The 22875-nt window shown below is 38.8% G+C and overlaps 1 protein-coding gene across 5 annotated transcripts in view; it reads right to left on the bottom strand.

Annotated features, from left to right (window-relative positions):
- The window catches only part of armc3 (armadillo repeat containing 3), an 82135-nt gene that overhangs the window by 35020 nt on the left and 24240 nt on the right, over window positions 1–22875 (bottom strand). For 4 of the 5 annotated variants that reach the window (XM_016994294.2, XM_016994298.2, XM_016994292.2 and 1 more), the window contains exons 2-9: window positions 18356–18457; window positions 16437–16485; window positions 7916–8033; window positions 6949–7074; window positions 5445–5513; window positions 5027–5202; window positions 1418–1612; window positions 109–292 (exon numbers count right to left, since the gene is read on the bottom strand). In XM_016994294.2, coding sequence (XP_016849783.1) covers window positions 109–292; window positions 1418–1612; window positions 5027–5202; window positions 5445–5513; window positions 6949–7074; window positions 7916–8033; window positions 16437–16484 — 916 coding nt within the window. In that variant the 5' untranslated portion in view covers window position 16485; window positions 18356–18457. Of the gene's footprint in view, window positions 1–108; window positions 293–1417; window positions 1613–5026; window positions 5203–5444; window positions 5514–6948; window positions 7075–7915; window positions 8034–16436; window positions 16486–18355; window positions 18458–20369; window positions 20479–22875 lie in introns of those variants that run through there. The other variant, XM_062983766.1, reaches the window with a different exon arrangement.

Raw genomic sequence — 22875 nt, 5'->3', positions numbered from 1 at the left:
TATTCAAAGCTTGAGAAGATTTGGATTTACTACATCTTCTAGAATCCCTCAACCATCATGATGTTTCCAAGTTCTAGACATATTATGTGGATTTCAGAGGTGACATACAATAGTTAGCTGCTTTAGCAATGGCCCTCGCTGCATTTCTTTGAAAATCAGGAAGAGTGGAAACTTCGGTGAACATAAGTAGTTTTCTGAGACTCCCTGTCTCCTGAAACAGTTGCACTGTCTCCACATCCTCAAGACAATTTGCCACCACTCCCAGGGCTTCCACATGAAGATCATTAAATTCCTTAAAAAAAAAAAAACAGGGAGAGATGGAGAGAGAGGGAGGGAGAGAGAGAGGGGGGGGGCGAGGGGAGGGAGGCATTAAATAAGGACTACAAGATGATACAGAAATTATATGCTGACATTTCAGGTTCAGTATTAATGAATGTTATCAGTAGTACATCTATACCTTAGTTGACAAAGCAGAAAAGGTTCTATCAGACAGAAGTAACAGAGAAAGCATAGGAATAAGTTTCTATATCACAAAAAGGAAGAGCAATGCAACATGTTTCAGCAAACATTTTATCCCTAGCTAACAATATGAACATGTGAAATGAAGCAACCAGGTCAGTAAGTCAGTTACGTGCACAAAGACATAGGTAACTTTGGGCAACTCACACATTCTAAAAGTGCATTTATACTGTAGAATTAAAGCACCGTGGCTCAACACTATGGAATCATAGGACTTGTAGTTTTACAAGGTCTTTAGCTTTCTCTGCCAAATAGAGCTGGTGCTAAACCAAACTACAACCCTATGATTTCACAGCATTAAACCATGGCAGTTAAACTGATGTCAGAGTGCATTAACTGTACATTGCAGATGCATCCACAGTTGTTCCTTTCCCTACGCTCCTTCTAATAGATAAAAGACGTTTGAAAAGAGACATTTGGTGATTACATAGCTATGAAGAATATTTTAATGGGGGTGTTGCCTTTTTATTGCTCTGGTCATTGTTTTAAATAGTTTTATACAGTTTTAAACTATTGATGTTTTAAAATGGTTGCTTATTTAATTGGTTTGACCTCCTTATTGTGTTTTTTAATTAATACACCTTTCTTTAAATCTTGAGTGAGACAACCTGGATCCCATTCAGGAGGAAAGTGGGAGAAAAACAAAATCAGCATAATAAAAATATTTAACAAAAACTGTCTTAAATAATTCTTTCCAACACAAAAAGGAAGAGAAACATTGTATAATGTGACAAATGCAAGTATTATTGTTTAAAATAAAAATATGTTCATATTCTCTCAAAATGTTACATTTCCATCCACATTAATTCCTGCAGATTGATCCAATATGACTAAAATTCATGCAAGTAACTATGTAACATTTCTTGAAGTGACAGCTTTAATTTAAAAGAAATGGTACCTTAGTTTCTAGTATCCTCAAAAGGTGGTCTAGTCCTTGATTTTCTCTTAGCATCACTCTAGTTTCTTTATCAATGGTAATGATACCTAAAGTTTTGAGAGCTAACAACTGAATAATTGGGTAGTCAGACTTTAAAAGATCCAGCAATGGAGGAATCACATTTAATTCACGAACTGCAGCACGACTTTGGAAATCCTGCAGTTAAATATCAAACCAAAATGATGTAAATAAATACACAGTAATGTTTAATCTGTGACTTCTGTAAAATGAACATAAACTAAAACACAGTTAATTTTCTTTTTTTATTAAGGCTATGAATGTTATATTTCAAGTCTAAAATATTATACATTACTGAATATTCAGCACTTTAAAAAAAAGAAATAGAAAAATTCTACAATATTAAGTACATTTTACAAAAAGTTCAACAAAATACATACTGAATATTTATTTAGAGAGTGAAAAAAGAAGGTATTTCTTGGGCACTTAAAAGTCACACACGGTGTTGCTAGATATTTCAATGTTTTCTAGTAGTATATTTTCTCCAAAGAAAACTTGCTTGCCATTCAGAATTAAAATGGTAAAAAAAACACGTTTAAATTAAGAAAAGGCTATCTTAATTGTGGTTATGCACAATTTTCCCTATTGATTTCAGCAAGCACCAGGTGCAGTTGTCCAGATATAACTTAAAACAAAGACAGTTAGATACTAAAAGAAGGGAAAACCATAAAATGCGATTCAGAATAAGGACATGCTCTGGTGCCCTAGAAAAGATTGGGCTGTAAATTGAATTCATTACTGAATTGATTCGCTTATAGCTCAATCCACAACACAGTTAAATTGAAGTGCTTCGACTTAAGCCAGTTTGGTACCACTGAAAACAGTAGTTTTAAGCTGAAATCAGCTTAAATCTGAGTGTTTTGGCTTAAACCAACTGAGGATCAGGCTATTAGATGCTGAAAGGAATTCCCATACAAATGTGCTATTCTGTTGCTAGTCAGAATATAATGACATTAGCAATGTTTGTGGCAGTCAGTGACAATAGTCTTTCTTCACATAAGAAAAAGGTTGTCAAAAGCATTTACCAAGTTAAGAAAATGCACAATATCATGATATGCAAGAATATAGGAAAACCCATTTCTTAAAATACACCTTCCATGCTTTGGGAGGGTCAAACAATATGTTTCTGCACCGAGAAGTGATTATGGATTTTAGACATTTCTGTCTTGAAAATTATTGTCTTTACACATATGCAAATACACTTCTGCTGAACATATCTGATTGGAAGGAACTTTCGTTGGAATCAATTAGATGTGTCATTAAGTAAATTACTCTATGCTAGTGCAAGTAGGATCCATATATAGATCTCACCATCCAATTTCAGAAAGGTGTCTAGGACATCAAAATTTTTGCAAGTAGAACCTGGACCTGTGCACACAGCTGTATGACAGATTTCTCTTTAAACAGGAATGGAAAAATTCATAGCAGTCCTCTTTGTTTCCACCTGTGTAACAGGTGGTCTGCAGTGCTATTGGTGACAAAGGTCTAGCTAGGAAGAGAGGCAGAAAAAGAAAATTCCTACATGCAAATGAGTGGAATGTACAATCAGTTCCTTGATCATGTACTCCCCAAACTCATGCCCAACAGGTGTTTGAGTACAAGTCCTATCACCACAAGCCAAGTGTATTGTTGGAGATAGCAGGCATTACAATTTACCACATTTAAGAGGATATCTGTTGTGACTGCGCCTTCGGGGATTATGGTTGATGGTGATGGGATCTGAAGAGGAAGAAAAAACCCTCGTGATGAGGGTTCACTGGAGGAGTTGCGCAGGAAGCAACTTAGAGAGCTATATGGGGGATCTTCTGAGGAAGATTCAGATGGGGAGTTTGGGGAAATGGATGCTGAGGAACAGGTGGTGGCTGGGGAAGTGGGCACTGAATGGGCACAGCCACCAGAGATGTCTGGGGATTTGGGGCCTATGGATACTACTGAACCTGGGGTTTCTGCAGGAGCTGATCCCACTTGGGATGCTTGGAGAAGGGAGGATGGTTCTTTAAGTGTTCATGGGGCTAAGTGTGGGCAGGATGATTGGGACTCCGATGAATTGCTAGGTACTCCAGATCCACGAGCTCTAGCTGTGTGGAGTTCGGACTTTGAGTAGATTTGGGACACCTGGTGTTTGGGTGTGAGTGTTTGGTCACCCAGGAGGAAGGGGAATAAAATGGGAATGTTTGGCCAATGCACTTTGCGTGTGGCAAGGTGTTGCTGAGGCGCCATTGGGATCTCTGTGTTTCCGTGAAGACTGGACTTGGACTGTGATTAGGATGTAAGTTATCTGGGACTGCTTTACAGCAGAGGGATGGAACTGTGTGGGTTTCCCTGGACTGCATTCTGATTACTATTTCTAGCTGCTGATACCATCTGGCTTGGCTCTCGCTGTGTCTTATCGTGGACCTGGTTTGGATGACTGCACCCTCTTCGGACTTTGGATTGAATTTGACCTGGCTTCTGTCTACGCTCCCTGACTGACGACTACTCCCGGCTTCTGACTTCTGGAATTTGCTGCTGCCTCTCGACCTGACCTTGGATTCTCCTGACGACGGCTATTCATCATCCCTTTGAAGCTTCGGCTTTATCTGCACCGTGGAAGCAGTTTTACTGCTCTTCTAGTTTGTTGTTTTTAAGGCAGTTTGCTGTTTTTCTTTTTGGAACTGTCCCTTTAACTCCGCAGAGCCGGCTGTCTGTTTGCAGAAACGGTTGGGAGCTGAAAGAAGCTTTTGCACTTTCTGTTATACTCTGCAGCTTTTGGAATGTTGCAAGCCTTCGTTTATTTTGCATGTTATCTTGCAGTCAACTCTATTTGTTTCTTCTAAGCTGAATTGAAGCGTCCTTAGTTTTTATTGAATGCCAGCATGGGAAAATGGCTTGTTTTTGTGTTATTTTCGGCTTATCTTCAGAATAAACTCTGTTTTGTTTGTTAACTGGTGTCTGACTCTTGACAATATCAGACTAGGGAACTATGCCTTATATCACTATTTCTTAAGCATCTTAGATGGTGTCAGCAGATCACTGACAATACAAATCCAAGACCACCACATTGACTAACACTGCCTTACACCCAGGCTTCTTAAACCTTTCCATTTTGTACCCCTTTTGGCCTGAGAAATTTTTACATGACTCCAAGTATATAGGTATATAAAACAGGCATAAAATCAAATATTTTCTGATAACAAATCAGCATTTGCAAGGCTTGCTAAACAGGCTGACTTTTGTTTTTACAAAGTACAACTCAAGCATCTTCCTCAAAGTTCACAACAGATTCATGTAAATATCTAAAACAGCCACATTTACTTTGACCATAAAACTTTTACTGTTGCCAAATATTTCAGGACCCCAACATTGGGCTAAGGGGATCTAATTTGGTGGTGGGACTCAGTTTACAAAGCAATGCCTTAGACCATGAAGTATGGAGAATGAGGTGTTTCGGTAAATGGGATACCAGGAAAACTATGGCCCCACCAGTAAAAAAATTATTATTTAACATGGCAGGTTAATTTAACAGAAATGGTGCATAATTTGCAATGAAAATAATGTAGGGGAAATCTTTACCTGTACCATGCTATAGATGCATTCAACACAGTTCTTCTTCACATCAGGGTCAGGGCTTCCCAACAGTCTGATAAGCGGCTCTAATCCACCTTGCTCAAATATTTGCACTTTACTGTTATATTCAACTGCCATATGGGCCAGACAAAGGCTGGCAAACTCATGAATCACCACATCTTCTACAGCACAAAAACAAAATAATATAATCAGACTGATAGTTAGGAGTATGCTCTTAGAAATTCAGTGACCAGTAGCTCCTAATCCATTCCCATCTGAAACTGATATATTTAATACAAAAACCAGGGGCAGCACAAGTGCATATATTTATTTAAAATGTCCCCCAAAATTGCATAATACAATAACCTGTTATCAAATGACAGAAGCAGATAATAATTTGCACAAAAGGGGCAATGTAAGTTACCTTCTGGAGCCAGTCGAGCTATGAATGCACTTGTGACATCAAGCTGCCTTAATAATTTCTTCACATCATCTATAGTGAAACATACATATGAAGTAATATATTTTGTTAATTGAAGAAACACAACATGCAATCAGAACTAGTGATGCAGACTTCAAGCTACGGTTTAATTCTAATAAAGGGCTGGACCGAAAGTATTGGTTTGGGAAGATTATCAAAAGCAGAACATATTTGTCTGGGTGATGACAGGGCAAATATAGTATGAAAAAATGAGAGGGAGGGAACTAAAAACAACTTCCAAAAGAGACTTTTAGATTGCTTGCCAAAAAACATCTGGTACTTAATAATGTTCTGTTGGAGAATGAAGACCACACGTATTCCCACTCATTACATTTAGTAACATTTTGGCAAAAGCTTTCATGCTAAAGTCTGATTTTCAAAAACTCTAGGTTTGTAATGCCTTGTCAATTTAGTTCCATTAAAAATTGTTTTCCAAAACATTCAGGCCCATTTGATGAAAGTAGTGGAGTAATTCCAATGATAGTTCACAATTTATGAAAGATTTTATCAAACCGGAGCATGGTGAAAATTATGCACCATTCACAAACATTTTTAGCCCAATTCAGATAATATTCTTCCCTTAGTTCTCTCTGTCTATGGCTTAGATAGGAAACCTGCAGGCCTCCAGATGCTATTGGACTGGAAGTCCCAACAGAACCAGCCAATATAGCCAATAATGAGAACAGTTGGGAGTTGCTGTCCAACAAATCCTAGAGTGCCCCATGAGTCCATCCCCTGCCCATATCAAACAAGTAGTCATCCATTTGCACTTCGTCCACCTCTGATTCCATCTAGATATCCACTCACTCGTAGAACAACTGAATACAATGAGCTCAGCAGAAATTAAATGCTAGTACACCTGAATTATGTAATTGATCATCACATGCCCCTTAACATATGGGGATCATTCTCAGAATGCCCAAATACTAAGCCCATGTAAGGGGTTTGAGGAGAGACGGAGGCATGGCAGGTGTGTCCTGGTGAGCAATGCCATTTGTCTAACAAAATAGGGAGAATGGGAAGAAGAGGATCACCTGTGCGGAATTAACGTAAATATGTTCTGATTCCAAGCTTCTGCTCTTATGAAATGGTACCATATTCCATTATGCTTGGATTTTTTATTGGTTACTAGTAAAAGTACTCAGCTTCAAAGATTAGAATTGCCCTTCTTTGATAAACCAATGACTTCAAGAAAAGTTCAGTATATCTATATGAGGCCATGCCCACTGGGAGTCCTAGGCATGCCCACTGCAAAGCTGCAAGCCAATGGAACAGCCTCCATGTTACATGTTGCAGCCCATTGCAGCCTACTTCATACCCCTGTATCTCTCACCTTCAAAACAATGTAAAGTGGATTCAAACTGAATCAAGTGCAAGCTTATGTGCTGTTTGGGGAAATCTGCCACAAGTACCAGCAGATGGTACTGAAGCATATGAGAAGACTTACTGTGAGAAGCCATGATCCCCATTACCATTGTTGCATTTCTGCGGACAATAGGGTCTTCATGTGTAACTAATTTAAACAAAGGTTCCACAGCTCCAAGCTTAAGAAGTGTCATCTTATTTTCTTCACCTTTTAAAAAATGTTAAGGTACAAGATTAATACCAATACTAACAGAAACGTTCATAAAAACTAAGGATGTGTGACAAACCATTTCTATCCCTTTGTCTTTGTGCATATTGCCCAAATTCATTTCGAACTGTATAGCACTGTTTCTGAAAATTGGTGTTTTTGCAAGAGTTGTTGTTTTCTCAAGGCTATCAAGAAATTAAGGCTAAAATGCACCTCAGAATAATCCCTCACAGTCACTCCATTAAAAATCAGAGAATCTTGTGGCTTCTTATATTTACAATAAAAGCTTTCATGGATTGAAGTCCACTCTATCAGCTGACTCTGATAAAGTGTATTCCACAAAAGCTATACTACCCTTTCTTGATCTGATCATCTTCTAGAGGCTTTTAACTATAATCTCTCTTATCCTTGACACCGGCCATGTTGGCTAGGTCTGATGGAAATTGTAGTCTAACACACTTGGAGAGCATCAGATTGTGGGACATGAGTGAAAGATGTCATAAGAATCTCTGTTGCTTTTCTCTGCAGCCGGCTACCCCTCATGAAATTCATTTGACAGTGATACAGTCTCATAAAACACGTGCCAGAATCATCTTTCAGACTCATCTAGCTAATACTTCCCCTCCTGATTCTCATCTTGCAGAGGTTGCTTATGGGTCACATAGCTCAGCTAGTCAGGTGGCAATATGTCAAGCTAAATTCTATTTGCTATTTTGCATATTACTATCAATTAAATATTAATAGTAGTAGAAGTTATTAACTGAAGTATCTCCATTAACTAGATTAATTGAAGAATGGAAATATAAAACATGAAGAGAAATGTGATTGTTGAAAAACAAACCTTTTGCTGCAAATTTATAAAGGGCTTCACATGCTTTAGACAAAACTTCCTCTTCAGGAGAATTAAGCATGAGTACCACCGTTGCAGCTTTTTTGCTTTCAACACATAAAGGATCAAACTAGAAAGCAAAATAATAGGATAACCAATAAATATTAATCATATGTATCACATATACAGTTTCAATAATGGCAGATTACCATGGATGGCAAAATAATCTAAAAGTGGAGACATAATCTAATATCTCGAATTAGAGAGAATCTTAGGGTAGTGTTACTAATCTAGAGTTTTTTTTGTCTTTGTTACATTGATGACCATTTAGTATTCTTGTATGAAGAGACCAAAATCACAACACAATGTACGGTTTGCACTGCAGATCCACGACTCTGTACTTCTATTTCAACTGACAACAGACCATCATGCTCCATATTACTAAATGGAAACAACATGAATGCAAATGCATTGAAGCATCCTTGAATCAAATTCCCATGGATATGGTGAACCTACAATAATCACATAACGGTATGTTAATAGTTGAAACATAGAGCTTTAAAAATTAGACAGTACAATAGAAACACAGCATTATGTGCTGCATGGGCATGAAAAACTCAGGTGAAAAGTGAAACATAGGCAGCTTAATAAGTGGATCTCGTAACTGTTCCTGGGCTACCGATAAATATTCTCTACATCAGCCTAGCACTCATAGAACTAAATCACTGTGGATATAATTCTGGCAGAGATGGGGAATGGAGTAGCCTTGCTTCAAGGCAGGCTATTGATCCCATTTCTGATAGAAAAAAGAGATGAGGTGGTAGAGGAATATATACTCTTGCTTCAGAACAAAAATGCACATTTCATAAGAATGGAAGACAAGAGAGAATGTTCTGTGTTCACTTCTGTCTTTACATTTTTTTTTACATTTCTGCTATTGTTCAAGCCAGCCTGCTAAAACAGCATTAAAAACATAAATATTGTTATCCAATACCTCCTTCCTTCAGCAATGAAAAGTTCCAGTAATAGCAATTTATGCAATTTTTGTAATTTATCCACTCCCCCTGAGCTTTCTGTTAGCCCTCAGTTCTCCCCGACTCTCTCTCTCTCTGACTTAACATTTCTTTTGATGCCTACACACATGCATTAATACCATACCTTTAGCTAGAAGGGAGGCAGGGGAGTTTCAGAAGACAAAATAGGCTTCACATTCTAGGGAGATCTCTCTTTCAAACATTATTTCTCATTGAAGATATGTCCAGCACTTGCCCTGGAACATTTAGCTAATAGGCTGCTTAACAAAAGAGATGGCTGACCATCCATCAAAGAAATGCCTGGACTCAGTCAACTTTTTCTTTTTAAAGTATGCTAACAGCTTTTCATTTAAAAGAGAGTAATTGGACATGTTCACAAAGAAATCAAAAGAGAACACACTGATTCACAAAGTCACCACTGCCATTACAACTTCTCCCTATGTTAAAAACTATCCTTTGTATATTTGTGTGTTCTATTCAGATGATTGCCATACAAAAGTACATGTTTAAAGGCATCATATTCCTAGACTTTCAGCTTCTTTCATGCTGCTCACAAAACAAAAGGTAAGAATATTCTCAAACCTAGTAGCCCTGAATCTGTACATCTGACAAGTCTCCAATGCAGGGGTCCCCAAACTAAGGCCCGGGGGCCACATGTGGCCCATCGAAATCATTTATCCGGTCCCTGCGGCGGCAGCTCCCTCCTCCTCCGCAGAGGAAGGTGTGTGTGGCGCGGGGTTAGGAGGGAAAGGCGCGCACCTTTCCCGTCTCCTTCCTCGCCTGGTGCGTTATTAAGGGGTGCTTTGCTAGTGCTTTTGATGCACAAAGGCAGGAGGAGGTTGGACTAAATGGCTCAAGGGGTCTCTTCCAACACTCTTTATTTTTATTATGATTATGATTAACATTGAGGCTGTATTTATTCTTGTTTTGTTTTTTTACTTCAAAATAAGATATGTGCAGTGTGCACTGCATAGGAATTTGTTCATAGTTTTTTTTTAAAAAAAAACTATAGTCCGGCCCTCCAACAGTCCGAGAGACTGTGAACTGGCCGCCGGTTTAAAAAGTTTGGGGACCCCTGCTCTAAGGTATTTAATTGAGTATCGAATCACAAAGGTGGAGGGGGCTATGAACCACCAAGTCCAACTCCTTGCTTTGTGCAGGATTTCCTCAGATGGCAGCTGTTTTTGAAGACATCCACTGAAGAAGACCTTGTATCGCTTCTCTAGATCCATTCCCAAACCACTTCCCCGTCTAAAGGTTTCTTTTAATGTTCAATCCAAATATATCCCCCTGTAACTTAAAACCATTAGACTTGGGGCACTTCCCTACTGACCCTCCAAATGAGGTTGGTCCAGCATCCTAGACACCAGATCCGGCCCACCTGGGACTCCATCAGGCAGCTGGGAATCCCCGCTGCCCAGCTGCGACAAACACTTGTTCAATGTATAATCAACAATAAGTCCAATGTCCTTTTCTCATGTAGTATTCTCCATCCTATATCTTTACTTTTATTTTTTGTGTGCTTTTTATCTGTCTCTGTTGAATTTCGTTTTATTAATTTTCTAGTTCATTTGCTAGATCATTCAATTTTCTAGTTCATCAAGGTTCCTTTGAACCATGTTCCTATCTTCCAATGTGTGGGCTAGCCTACCCAGTTTTCCTTCATCTACACATTTTATAAGGATTTTGTCTACCCCATCATCTTCTAAATATTGACAAAAATATTGAAACATGTCTGCCTACAACCCTGTGGCATTCCACTTGAGATCGCCTTTCAATGTGAAGCACAGCCACGGATGACAACTTTTCAAGCATGGTTTTCAAACTAACTTTGAATCCACTTCATAATATGTCTATTTATTCTATATTTATTTAGTCAGTTTATTAATCAAAGTATTATAGGGAATCTTATAAAATGCTTTACTGAAATCCAACTCAACGACAGTCACAGCATTCCCACCATCTACAAAATCAGTAAATCTATGGCTTTATGTAATAATAATGCATGAAGTTATAAACAAAGAACTTACAGATCCTACCAAACAGTGTAACACAAATGTAAAATATGACACATACAAATAATCAACATTAAAATACATTTTACTCGACCAGCTCATAAGGTCCCACACAAAAGTGCAAGAGAAGATGTGAATGGGGAGCACCATAAATTATTCATTGTAGAGATCTGGCTCACTGTTTAGTGCAGTCATAAAGTAAGCAGAATGCAACCAATATAAGAGAATGAAAAAGCTGAAAGAAAATGAAAGAGGAAAAAATACCACACCATTACACACACCAATTATTCACTTTCATCTGGCATCTGTGCAAAACAAGAGTAAGGATACTAAGGTAAGCTCACATTTGATGAACGGGTATATGGATAAATAAAGGGCCCTATAATTAACACATTTCCTTCTCACAAAGAAGTCTTCTTAGAAATATGTGCTTTGGCAATCAGACTTGCAAATTAAATTTGCATTTATCTCCCAAAGTCTAATCACTAAACAAAGCACTCTAAATGCAAGACACATAGGTGAGGTTAGTCAAGTGTTATGAAAAAGAAAAGTCTTTCATGACCTGAAGGTGTATCTGTTTCAAATACTTGCTTAACATATTGTCTAACTTGACCCCGAGAGTAGCTGCAATACAAGAATAGGAGGTAACGTAATGACGTGAGTAGGTAGAACAATGTCTGTTTTCTTTAGCACCATCAATACAATGAAAATATTATATAAGTTATAAAGATATTCAATTCATGCTGGATCTCTAAAAGTATAGGAGCCTCCGATGGCGCAATGGGTTAAACCCTTGTGCTGGCAGGACAACTGACCAAAAAGTCAGCAGTTTGAATCCGGGGAGCAGGGTGAGTTCCCGTATGTCAGCTCCAGCTTCCTATGCAGAGACACAAGAGAAGCCTCCCACAGGATGTAAAACAGCCATGCGTCCCCTGGGCAACATCCTTGCAGATGGCCAATTATTTCACACCAGAAGCAACTTGCAGTTTCTCAAGTCACTCCTGACACAAAAAACCCTCACAGTATATAATGATATAGTCATGGAACACTTTGCAAAAGCATATCATTATTCCCTCCAAAAATAATTGATCAAAATTCACTGAAATCAGCATATTTCTAGATGGAATCTATCAAGACCTTTATCTTAGACTCTGTTTGGCATGGGACAAAACACAGAATTAATATTTAGAGCAGGTTTAGAAACCTGGTGTCCTCCACAGTCTTTGGACCAGAACTCCCATAAACCCTCACTGCCTTTGCCAATAAATAGAGACAAGTGAATCCTTTGCTGAATTCTTTGTTGGTGGCCACTATCTTCAAAACAACTGTTCTGCAAAATCTCTGACCCACCTTTTCACTGATCTCCATGGTCTCTAACTATATGGCTGTTTAATCTGGCAATTTCAGCAGAAATTCTACATATCTCCTCACACAATCTATTTGAAACCAACAGGACTTGTACAGCATAAGTGCTTGGTAGGTTACATTCATAGTTTCAGATAAAGATTAATAAGAGTTTCCATATATTCAAAGAAAGCTGGGGGGATATCACAGCTCCCTTGTGGATTCAAATAACCTTTCAAGGAATTAAAAATACTTATTTGTTCTATATCAAGTAAGATTCCAAGAAGTTTCTCACAAGTTCAATTTGTCATTCTGGTTACTGAAAAGCCAGCAAACTCTCCCTCTCTTGGCAAAAGAATCCTAGCAAATAAACCTCTTCAAATAATTCAAGGATGGTAACAGAATTTGGCCATAGGTGGCATGTTCCACATGAGTACAGTGGATTTAAAAATAGATAGTCCTCCTTGTGCTATCTTCACATCAGTTTATATCTCAAAGGCCAGCTCTCCAGGATGCCAGACTGGTCAAAGCACTGTGATAACATGGTTCCTGTTCAGCCATCTGGAAGCGATGCAAAATGTTCATTTCCATTTCTGACCTTTGTCAAGCAGAGAAAACTCCATGATTAAATCCAGCTGCTCTGACCCTATTTAATGGACTGTTTGAAAGTGACATAGTTTGAAGAAAGGGCAAATGTTGTAAAAGCCTTTGACTCTTTGTTTAGAAATCAAACATTTCAGAACACTGACAAAATTGAGCATTTTTACTGTACTCCCTTGAATATCTTGAACTTGGGGGGGAAACGCCTTGTGTCTATGCTGCTACTTATATTCCAAGATCCATTTTCAGAAATTTGAGGTTAGATGATGTTAGAAATTTCATTCTTTCTAGTTCATGGCTCTGCAATACTTCTACACTGTCTTGTAGACCTATTTAAACTGCCCCCATCTCAGTTTTCCACATTTTCTTCTGTTTACATCCTGGAACTGACATTGTTGCCACTTCATGTACACAAGATACATAACATTGTTAAATAAACAAAATCAAACTGGCACTTATGGGTTGCATATGTATCAGTCACATTTGGAAGAAGAATCGTTGGCAGCAAACCTGCCATGTTTGCCCATTCTTGGCAAAATCTTCCTAGCTCTGTCAAGTTGGAAAGATAGCAATATTCAAGTCTTGCCACAGATTCTCAATTGAATATAACTGGGCAATCTTTTAAATTATTAGGGGCTTTATTGCTGTTTTTAGTAAATTGGGTTAATTCTATTGTTGTTAATTTGTATCTTTTTGTATATTGCTGTATTTGTATATTGTTGCACTATTGAATGCTTTCTGTGAGCCGCCCTGAGTCTCTTCGGAGAGATGGTGACGGGATACAAATAAAGCTTTAGTAGTGGTAGTAGCAGTAGTAGAAGTAGTTTCATATTAAGATATTTAAGTTCTTGCTTTTAAGTCAGTGTTGCCCTTGTTATATGTTAGAATCATTGCCCTGTCCTTGGTCTCTTGCAGACTGGAACAGATTTTCCTCTGGAATTGCTCAATATTTGGCTTCATCAATTTTGTCCTCATCCTGACCTTTTTCATAGTCCCATTCTAGGAGAAAAACCCCACAACATGAGTCTCCTCACCAAGCTTCACCTGGAGGTGATGTCCTCATGGCAATAAACATTGTTCACTTTGTGCCAAACATAATGTTTTAGAAAGGCCCAAAAGCCCAAAGAACCTTAACAATAAAAAAAAACTCCTTCATTTCTTCTTGGCCTGGAAATCCCACAGCCCAAGATGATCCTGAGCTGGCCACCTTACGTATATACCAAGTGGTAACAATGCCATTTCATTTCCAGACTGTAAAACAAGAAAATGCAGAAAATTCCAAGGGAGTGGGTAATACTTCTGCAAAGCCCTAGAATAGTATATACTATAGTATATACTATTAGCTAGCTACTGCCAATTCAGTATGCATACAAATGCTGTCTAAATTATTTAAAGATGTATATGATTATACATCATTCTTTTAAATCCCATATTGATATGGAAATCATAAAACTCTGCATCTTCCAAGTATTGTATACTAACTGACATCAATATGACTTCATGTTAGTTATTACTTACATATCCCAACAATTTTAATTGAACTAAATCTTGATACAATTATGCAGTTATATGTGATACTGCAAATATCTGGAAATTTTATTGAATTGTCATATGTACGCAGGGCCGGCCCCACTATTGAGGCACCTGACGCCGCCGCCTCGGGCGCAGGCCCGGGGGGGCGCCGTCAGGCTGGGCGGGAGGCGGGGCACCGCCCTGACGGTGCCCCGCCTCCCGCCCAGTGCGCCCTGGCCCGTCTGGCCTTTTCTAGCTGGCCAGAAAGCAGCGGAGGTCCCTCCAGGCCGCAATCGCGGCCTACAGGGACCTCCGCTGCTTTCTGGCCTGCTAGAAAAGGCCAGACGGGCGAGCGGGAGTAGCGTGGGAGGCGGGGCCAGCTCTGGCCCCGCCCCCCGCCCAGCGTGCCCTGGCCCCGCCTCCCACGCTGCGTGGGAGGCGGGGCCAAGGCACGCTGGGCGGGGGGGGGAGCGGCGTCAGAGCTGGCTCCGCCTCCCACACTACTCCCGCTCGCCCGTCTGGCCTTTTCTAGCAGGCCAGAAAGCAGCGGAGGTCCCTCCAGGCCGCGATCGCGGCCTGGAGGGACCTCCGCTGCTTTCTGGCCTGCTAGAAAAGGCCAGACGGGCGAGCGGGAGTAGCGTGGGAGGCGGGGCCAGCTCTGGCCCCGCCCCCCCGCCCAGCGTGCCCTGGCCCCGCCTCCCACGCTGCGTGGGAGGCGGGGCCAGGGCACGCTGGGCGGGGGGCGGGGCCAACTCTGGCCCCACCCCCCTCACTAATCGCCCTGGCCCCGCCTCCCACGCAGCGTGGGAGGCGGGGCCAGGGCACGCTGGGCAGGGCCAAGGCGCGGGAGGCGGGGCCGGTGGCGGGGGCGCTTTTCAGCACCCCCGCTTCCCATTAAAAAATATCTCCAGCCGGCCCTGTATGTACGGATGTCCAGCTACGATGGCACTGCAAAATAGCCTTAAACCAGGAATCATACCTATTAACAGATCTCATATCTTTTTCCATGTTATAATCACATAAGTTTCAGGGTGATTAATTGCACAAAAAGGTTTAAGAAACTATGCCATTTAACAAAGCTGAATTGAAATACTCATAGCAAGCTTTTTAAATCCTACTTTGTTGTTGTTATTTGCCACCACATTGACTTATGGCAACCCTATGAATGAAAGATTTCCAAGAGGGCATCAATTGCCCTGCTCTGGTCTCGGAAATTCATGAAGATTAAGACTGAGGTGTACGTATAGCGTACCTGTTATACTTTCTATAAAAGACTCATCTGGACTAGATGTCCACCACAACACTACTCACATATGCCACAAAAGTAATACAGTAGAGTCTCACTTATCCAAGCCTCGCTTATCCAAGCCTCTGGATTATCCAAGCCATTTTTGTAGTCAATGTTTTCAATATATTGTAATATTTTGGTGCTAAATTCGTAAATACAGTAATTACAACATAACATTACTGCGTATTGAACTACTTTTTCTGTCGAATTTGTTGTATAACATGATGTTTTGGTGCTTAATTTGTAAAATCATAATCTAATTTGATGTTTAATAGGCTTTTTCCTTAATCTCTCCTTATTATCCAAGATATTCGCTTATCCAAGCTTCTGCCAGCCCATTTAGCTTGGATAAGTGAGACTCTACTGTATCTCTATTACATATTCACATCTCTGTGTGTGAGGCAGAACAGAAATAGAATCTCCTACTTCCAGTTCAAGTTCATTCTACCCTCATTCCTGTTAAAGTTATCTCGGCACTTGGATGCTAACTAATGAAATAACAAACAATTTTTAGAGTAAGTCTATTTTTTACTTTTACAAAATGCAGATGATAAGAGTCTTCATAAAATAGATGTGGTTGGTCACTCTGTTTACCCACATACAGCTCAACTCCAAAAAATTTTATCTTTACAAGACGTTTTTAGATGCACAAGAGGAAGTAAGTGGGAGTACAAGACTATGAAGGAGAAGGTTGTAATTGTGCAATTCTTTTCACAGTGAACAGTATTTTGTAAACTTACCACATCCTTGGGAGGAGGCTCCACTTCCTTTTTTAGTTTTTTACCCATTCTAAAAACAAACAAAAGAGGAGATGATAAACAGGCAGTGAACCTTGACTGAACATTATTTTTTCCATGGGGCTAAGTCGTAATTCACTGAGTTTAATGGAATGGATATCTCTGGCATAACTGGTTATCACTCCAAATTTACCATTTCCATTGAGTTTCAAACTTTAGGAAGCACAGATTGCTTGCATGTAACTGTAGCTCTTTGAGTGTTTATCTGTAAACTCACATAATTGGGACAGACTATGCAGCATCAATAAAAAAAAAACACTATAGTTTTCCAGAGGAGTTTTCTGGTAGTAGGCCTGCTCCTTTCCAGTGCATGCACCTGACACCATTACTGTATTTACTTTTCAGACACTGCAGTCTCAGCAGTTAGGTTAGGAACCTCTGCAGCTTTCATACTGTGGCAATTGAAAAGAATTTGAGGATTTGAACACAAATTGATCCTGGACACTAACACTAGAAAGGTCCAGGGAAGCCTTCCCCTTAAAAAAATCTACTGAAGAGCTATGGCAAATTCCCAATTCCTGCTGCACCAGTACAGAACATCCCAAATGTAAGTCACAGGTACAATGACAAAGAAATAATACATCATTTCCTGGTGATGATAGTTGATATGTCAGTGAGACAAAAAATCCACTGTGGATTTAATAATAGTAATAATAATAACAACAACAACAACAACATTTTTTATTTCTTGCCCACCTCTCTCCACAGTTCGAGGCGGGTTACAACATTGCTAAAACACACATTTGAGGCATCTCTCCTGACTGCTGCTGAGTTTTGTCTTTTGTTGTGTCATTCATTCACTCACTCAGGAGTGCAGGTACTGTTTGTAGTGATTTATTGGATCTACCCTTGGGCTCTACCAAAAGTTTCTTAAAAATGGGGTGTGCTTTGCTAAAGTAGTCTATGGCCTGAAAGGCAAATTTTCTCCTTTCTGAATAATAAAAAATGCTTTCTAGTGTTCTAATGTAAAAATACCATTTTATGAATGCATTATAACTTTAAGAGAGAGAGAGAGAGAAAGGAAAAAAGAAGATAGTTCAGAAGAATATAATTGTTGCTCTCTCTCTCTCTCTCTCTCTCTCTCTCACACACACACACACACACACATATATATGTATATATATATAGGTGTGTGTGTGTGTGTGTGTGTGTGTGTATGAGAAACCTGGGAAACACAGCAACAATAATTTTGACCTAACCAATGCAGCTACTACGCATTTCCACACTTGGGTGAGTATTTTACTGGTGATGTATATATGTAAATATATAATATGGGGAAAATGCCCACCAAATGTACACTCAGATATGTATGTATACAGAAGGGTTTTTTTCCTATATAAGGTTTGTTAAAATGCACCTGTTTCCCATATATATGAAATTACTCTTTTATTTCATTTTCTCTGTGATGTTAATGACTCAGTTCCACAGTACTCTGTCTGCTGACACACTTCAATTTATCAGATAGAAGATGAAACAGAAATGCATCATTCCCTCCCTGGGGAAAAATAGATCTCAATAGCACAACAGGCAGAAACAAAAGTGAACAATTATGTAAGAAAAACTGATTTTGGTTTTTTAAAAAAATCATGGAATTGATTCTTCAGAATGTTGACTCTGTGTTCTCTGTGTACCCGTGTTAAATGAATATCTAGTCTCACCTTCTTAAACTAATCAGACCTTTTGCTCAACACAAGGTGAAACTGCACAAGCCCTATGTCATAAATCTAAGATGTATTTCTGATCCTCCAGCGATGAAATCATTCTGAATTTAATAGGAACAATTAAGTGTACTGTGATATATAGGAATAGGCATTAATATTTAATAGTTATGAAGCTATGAGTTAACAGTGTTTCAGACTTACTTCTGAGCTTAATTGCCTCTCTTATTGCAATGTCCACAACTTGGAACCAAACAATGTTTCCCCTTATTGCTGATTCACTGGGTTTGCTCTTTTCTCTCAATCCTGAAACAACATCAAAACATATATTCAGGGTGAGCTTTGTTGGCCATACAGCAAAATAAAAGAAATTCCAAAATCCACAAGGGAATGATACTTTTATTGGCCAACCAAAATGCACAAAACACAACATGTAAGCTTTTAAATATTGGACTTTGCTTTATTTTGCTACAACAATATAGATCAGGATGTTTTGCAGATAATTTAGAAGTGATTATGTTACATGTCTACAAATCATGTGTATTTATATTTCAAATGTCTCCAAATATCATGACATCAACACTGCACATCTAGGCCTGTACCCAATTATGTGTGATTGTAGTTCACGCAAGTGAATTGATCTCACACAGATAAACAAAAAAGATTCAGATATAAACTAGTTACATAAACAGTTTCTTAGTTCAAAGGCATATTTTTGCAGAAACTCTCAAACCATAACAAGTAACCTGATATCCTAGTTATATTGTATGAGTAGTGAAAAGCAAGATAGTCATTTCAACGTTTGATCAAATGTCAATCCAATATTCTACTATACCATAGAGTCAGAGATAGCAACATTAGTGGGAAAAGGGTCAACATATTAACTTAACCATTATAAGAAGAGAAAACCAAAATCAATTGTATTTGCACTGAAAAGAGGCTGTTTCAAACAATTACATTATTTTAAAAGTGCTCCTTAAATTTACCTTTACTAAAAGAATAAAGGTAAAAAATCATAATGAAGTGGGGAAATCCCATTCATTTTTCAACCCCTTGTTCCCTTTTTAAAACTTTGGAGAGAAGGGAACATTTGCATGGATTTTTGAAAACCCCATTTTCTCCCTGTCTTGTAATCTCCTCTCCTTCCCTTTTCTTTATCTCAGATTGCTATTTAAAGCCCAGCGAAAGTCTCAGGGTTCAAAGCAGATGAGGAGTTGCTATGGAGAGTCTGGTGCAGAACAAGGAGGACTAACTAGGTGCAAAGACCAGCACTCCCTTTCAAGTTGCCCTTATGACTAGAGAAGCCAGGGGAAAAAATGACAGTAAGAGCTGTTTGATAACAGAATATCCTTCCTTGAATGGTGGTGGACTCCTTCTTTGGAGGTTTTTAAACAGAAGCTGAATGGCCATCTGTCAGTAATGATTTGATTGTGTGTCTCCACATAGTAAAAGCTTGGACTTGATGTTCATTGTGGTCTCTTCCAACTCTATGATTCTAATTCTAAGCTAAACCTTTTACTTCTATAATCGTGAGTGTTTCATTCCTAAAAGTGAGGATTTTTGCAAAAATACGTATAAGAGAATGAGGCTTCAGATAAAGAATCAACTGGTTAATGTGAAATGTGTTGGCGCTCTGGCAGTATGGATCATTTACTTCAATAATAACTTAAATCTGTAGCAATGTTAATATCAAAATCCCAGCTTGTTAATCATTTTCATTTTTAAATTATTTCATTTATTTAGGTTTACCATTTGCATTGACAATTTTCATGAATTCTTAACTTTCTGCTACTACATACAAACTATGACATTACATCAAGGACATTCCACTGCAATGCCAAATCATGGTCTAACTGCGCATGAAAAGCAATGAACTCAGTTCTCCCTCTTTTCTTTGCATGTGACAATTTCTAAGTCAATAAACAGAATGTGAAAAGTCTAAATTGTTCAACCCATCACTCTATTTATAAACAACATATCTCATGCACAAACCATAGCTTGCTGTATTACAACAAAACAGTAAACTACGGTTTGCCAGAACACTGAACTTAATTTTGAACTGATGTGAGGGAGAAAATGGGAAATATGGGAGCCCAAGGGCCACACCTGATTGTGTGTTTTAAAACCTAACCTTGATTTGCCATTATGTCTGAATATATCCCACAACACAGTTTCCAAGTGTTTACAATTAATGACCAAATCATTTTGAAATCCTTACTTTGCAATAGGCTTTTCCCCGTAAGTACAGATGACATCACATTCTGTGTACCATTAATGTGCCTTGGCAAGGAACAATTTTTTTTTTAGTTTCTAGAGACTGGAGTCTGTACCAAAAACAGAGAGGAAAGTCTAAAACCCAAGAAGCACCAGTTTGCTAAACACAAAATTGAAAGCACTGCCAGATGTATTATTATTTTTGTCCATAAATCAGAGAGGTCGGTTCTGAGGGCAATTAGCCCTCCTCCAAAGAAGAGACCAATAAAAAGGAAGTGCAAGGTAAGCGACTGAGCAGTTATTTACTGTTTGATTCACTTACGGAGCCCACATCATCTCCTCCTCAGAAGAATCACAGCTGTGTGGTCTAAGTTCTATAATAGCTTTGAATTTATATTAGACAGTAATACAGATGTTTTGGCAAAGAAATAGATCACACTAAGAATCATTGTCTTCAAAATTTCTAGCTATCTAACCCATTAAGTGGAATCACTTTATTTTTTTAATGAAAAGTGATGTTATTTATCACATTTCAATGTCATATTTTCTTTAAGAAGAATAAATAATCTACTTGGTTCTCCATTCTGCACCTCACATAGTAGCGGATCCAACGACTATCATGGCTGGAATGTCATGGAACTGAATGCAGTTGTGTCTAATGTTCGTTCAATTTCTAACCACAGCCAGTGACAAAATCTATGCAATCAAAGGGTAAAATAGAAAACTAATAAGCTAAACCAGGGCTCCCCAAACTAAGGCCCGGGGGCCGGATGCGGCCCATTGAAGCCATTTATCCGGCCCCCATGGCACAAGGGCAGAAGGGGGTTGGGCTAAATGACCAAGAGTTCTCTTCTTCTCTTAAAACCCTTATTATTATTATTATTATTATTATTATTATTATTATTATTATTATTATTATTTGAAACACAACAAGATGAGTCCACAGCAGACACTGTGCTGGCTGTTATATTGGATCATATGTCTGACACTTCCCAAGTGTCTAGGACTGTGTGATGTATCGGCTAATAATGTGTGCAGATCCCAGTAAGATGGCCTTCTGCAGCTGGCAGATGGTAATTTTGTTAGCACCGATTGTGTTTAAGTGCAGGCCAAGGTCTTTAGGCACTGCACCCAGTGTGCCGATCACCACTGGGACCACCTTGACTGGCTTGTGCCAGAGTCTTTGTAATTTGATCTTTAAATCCTCATATCGTATCAGCTTTTCCAGTTGTTTCTCCTCAATCCTTCTGTCACCTGGGATTGCAACATACTTAATCCATACTTTGTTTTTTAACACAATTGTGAGGTCAGGAGTATTGTTTTCCAATACCCTGTATTATTATTATTATTATTATTATTATTATTATTATTATTATTATTATTATCATCATCATCAACAACAACAACAACATTGAGGCTGGGTGGACATCTGTCAGGGATGCTTTGCTTGTGCTTTTGGTGCAGAGAGGCAGAAGAGGGTTGGACTAAATGGACCAAAGGGTCTCTGCCAACCCTCTTTTTATTGTTGTTATTATTATTATTATTATTATTATTATTATTATTATTATTATTATTATTATTGCTCAGTGGCCAAATATAGTCTGGCCCTCCAACGGTCCAAAGGATTGTGAACTGGCCCCCTGTTTAAAAAGTTTGGGGACCCCTGAGCTAAACTGATACCTAACGTTGTGGTACACTAACAGGAAGGTGCTACTGTATTAATGTCTTGTTTGCAAACTTCCCACAGGAATCTGGGGAAAAAATGCTGTAGTAGATACGCCTTTGGTCCAATCTGGAATGCATTTTTCATGGTCAATGATAAATTTTACTTTTGAAAAAGACTATATTTAGTCTTTTATATATGCAAGAAAATGGGTTTGAATGAGTTCAAGGTGATATGCATGCCTTTTCTACCTTCGTAACAAGCTTTTGAGTCAGGTTGAAAATTAGTAATTGGACCAAGATCACCCAGTAAGTTTCATGGTCGAGCAGGGAACAGAACCTGGATTTTCTTGGTCTGTAGTTACTTGGGTGAAAAATACATCAAAGTTCATGATTGGGGGGGGGGGGGGGGGGAGAGGGAGAATAAATCACCACAGTCCACCCCTAAATCTTTGACCATGGATGAACTAATCATTAAATCCTGAAGGCTAGTATTTCATCCAGTCAGAAGAAACAGAGGTGAAAACTGTCTACTGTGAGCTGTTTCAAACACAAAATCTATTTTCACTGTGTTTGATCCAATGCTAAACATAGTCATTATTCATTTATATGCTCTAATACAATTAATAAAGACAAATGACAGCATATGATGAAGTACATCCTAAACTCTGCAGTCACAGACTACTTAAGTCAGAATCCAGATTTCTAGGGGGGAATTTGTACACTAGCAGTCCTTGAGGAGATCTCAAGCTGTGACAAACAATATAAATTGAAGAATGATGTGTGAGAGTCTAACAATCTTGCTGAGAAGCACAGTAAAATCCCTCCTCCCAAGAGGGAGAGATTTT

The sequence above is a fragment of the Anolis carolinensis genome, chromosome 6, assembly GCF_035594765.1.
Source record: "Anolis carolinensis isolate JA03-04 chromosome 6, rAnoCar3.1.pri, whole genome shotgun sequence".
In the NCBI taxonomy this organism is placed as follows: Eukaryota; Metazoa; Chordata; class Lepidosauria; order Squamata; family Dactyloidae; genus Anolis; species Anolis carolinensis.
This window is presented reverse-complemented; position numbering and strand designations above follow the sequence as displayed.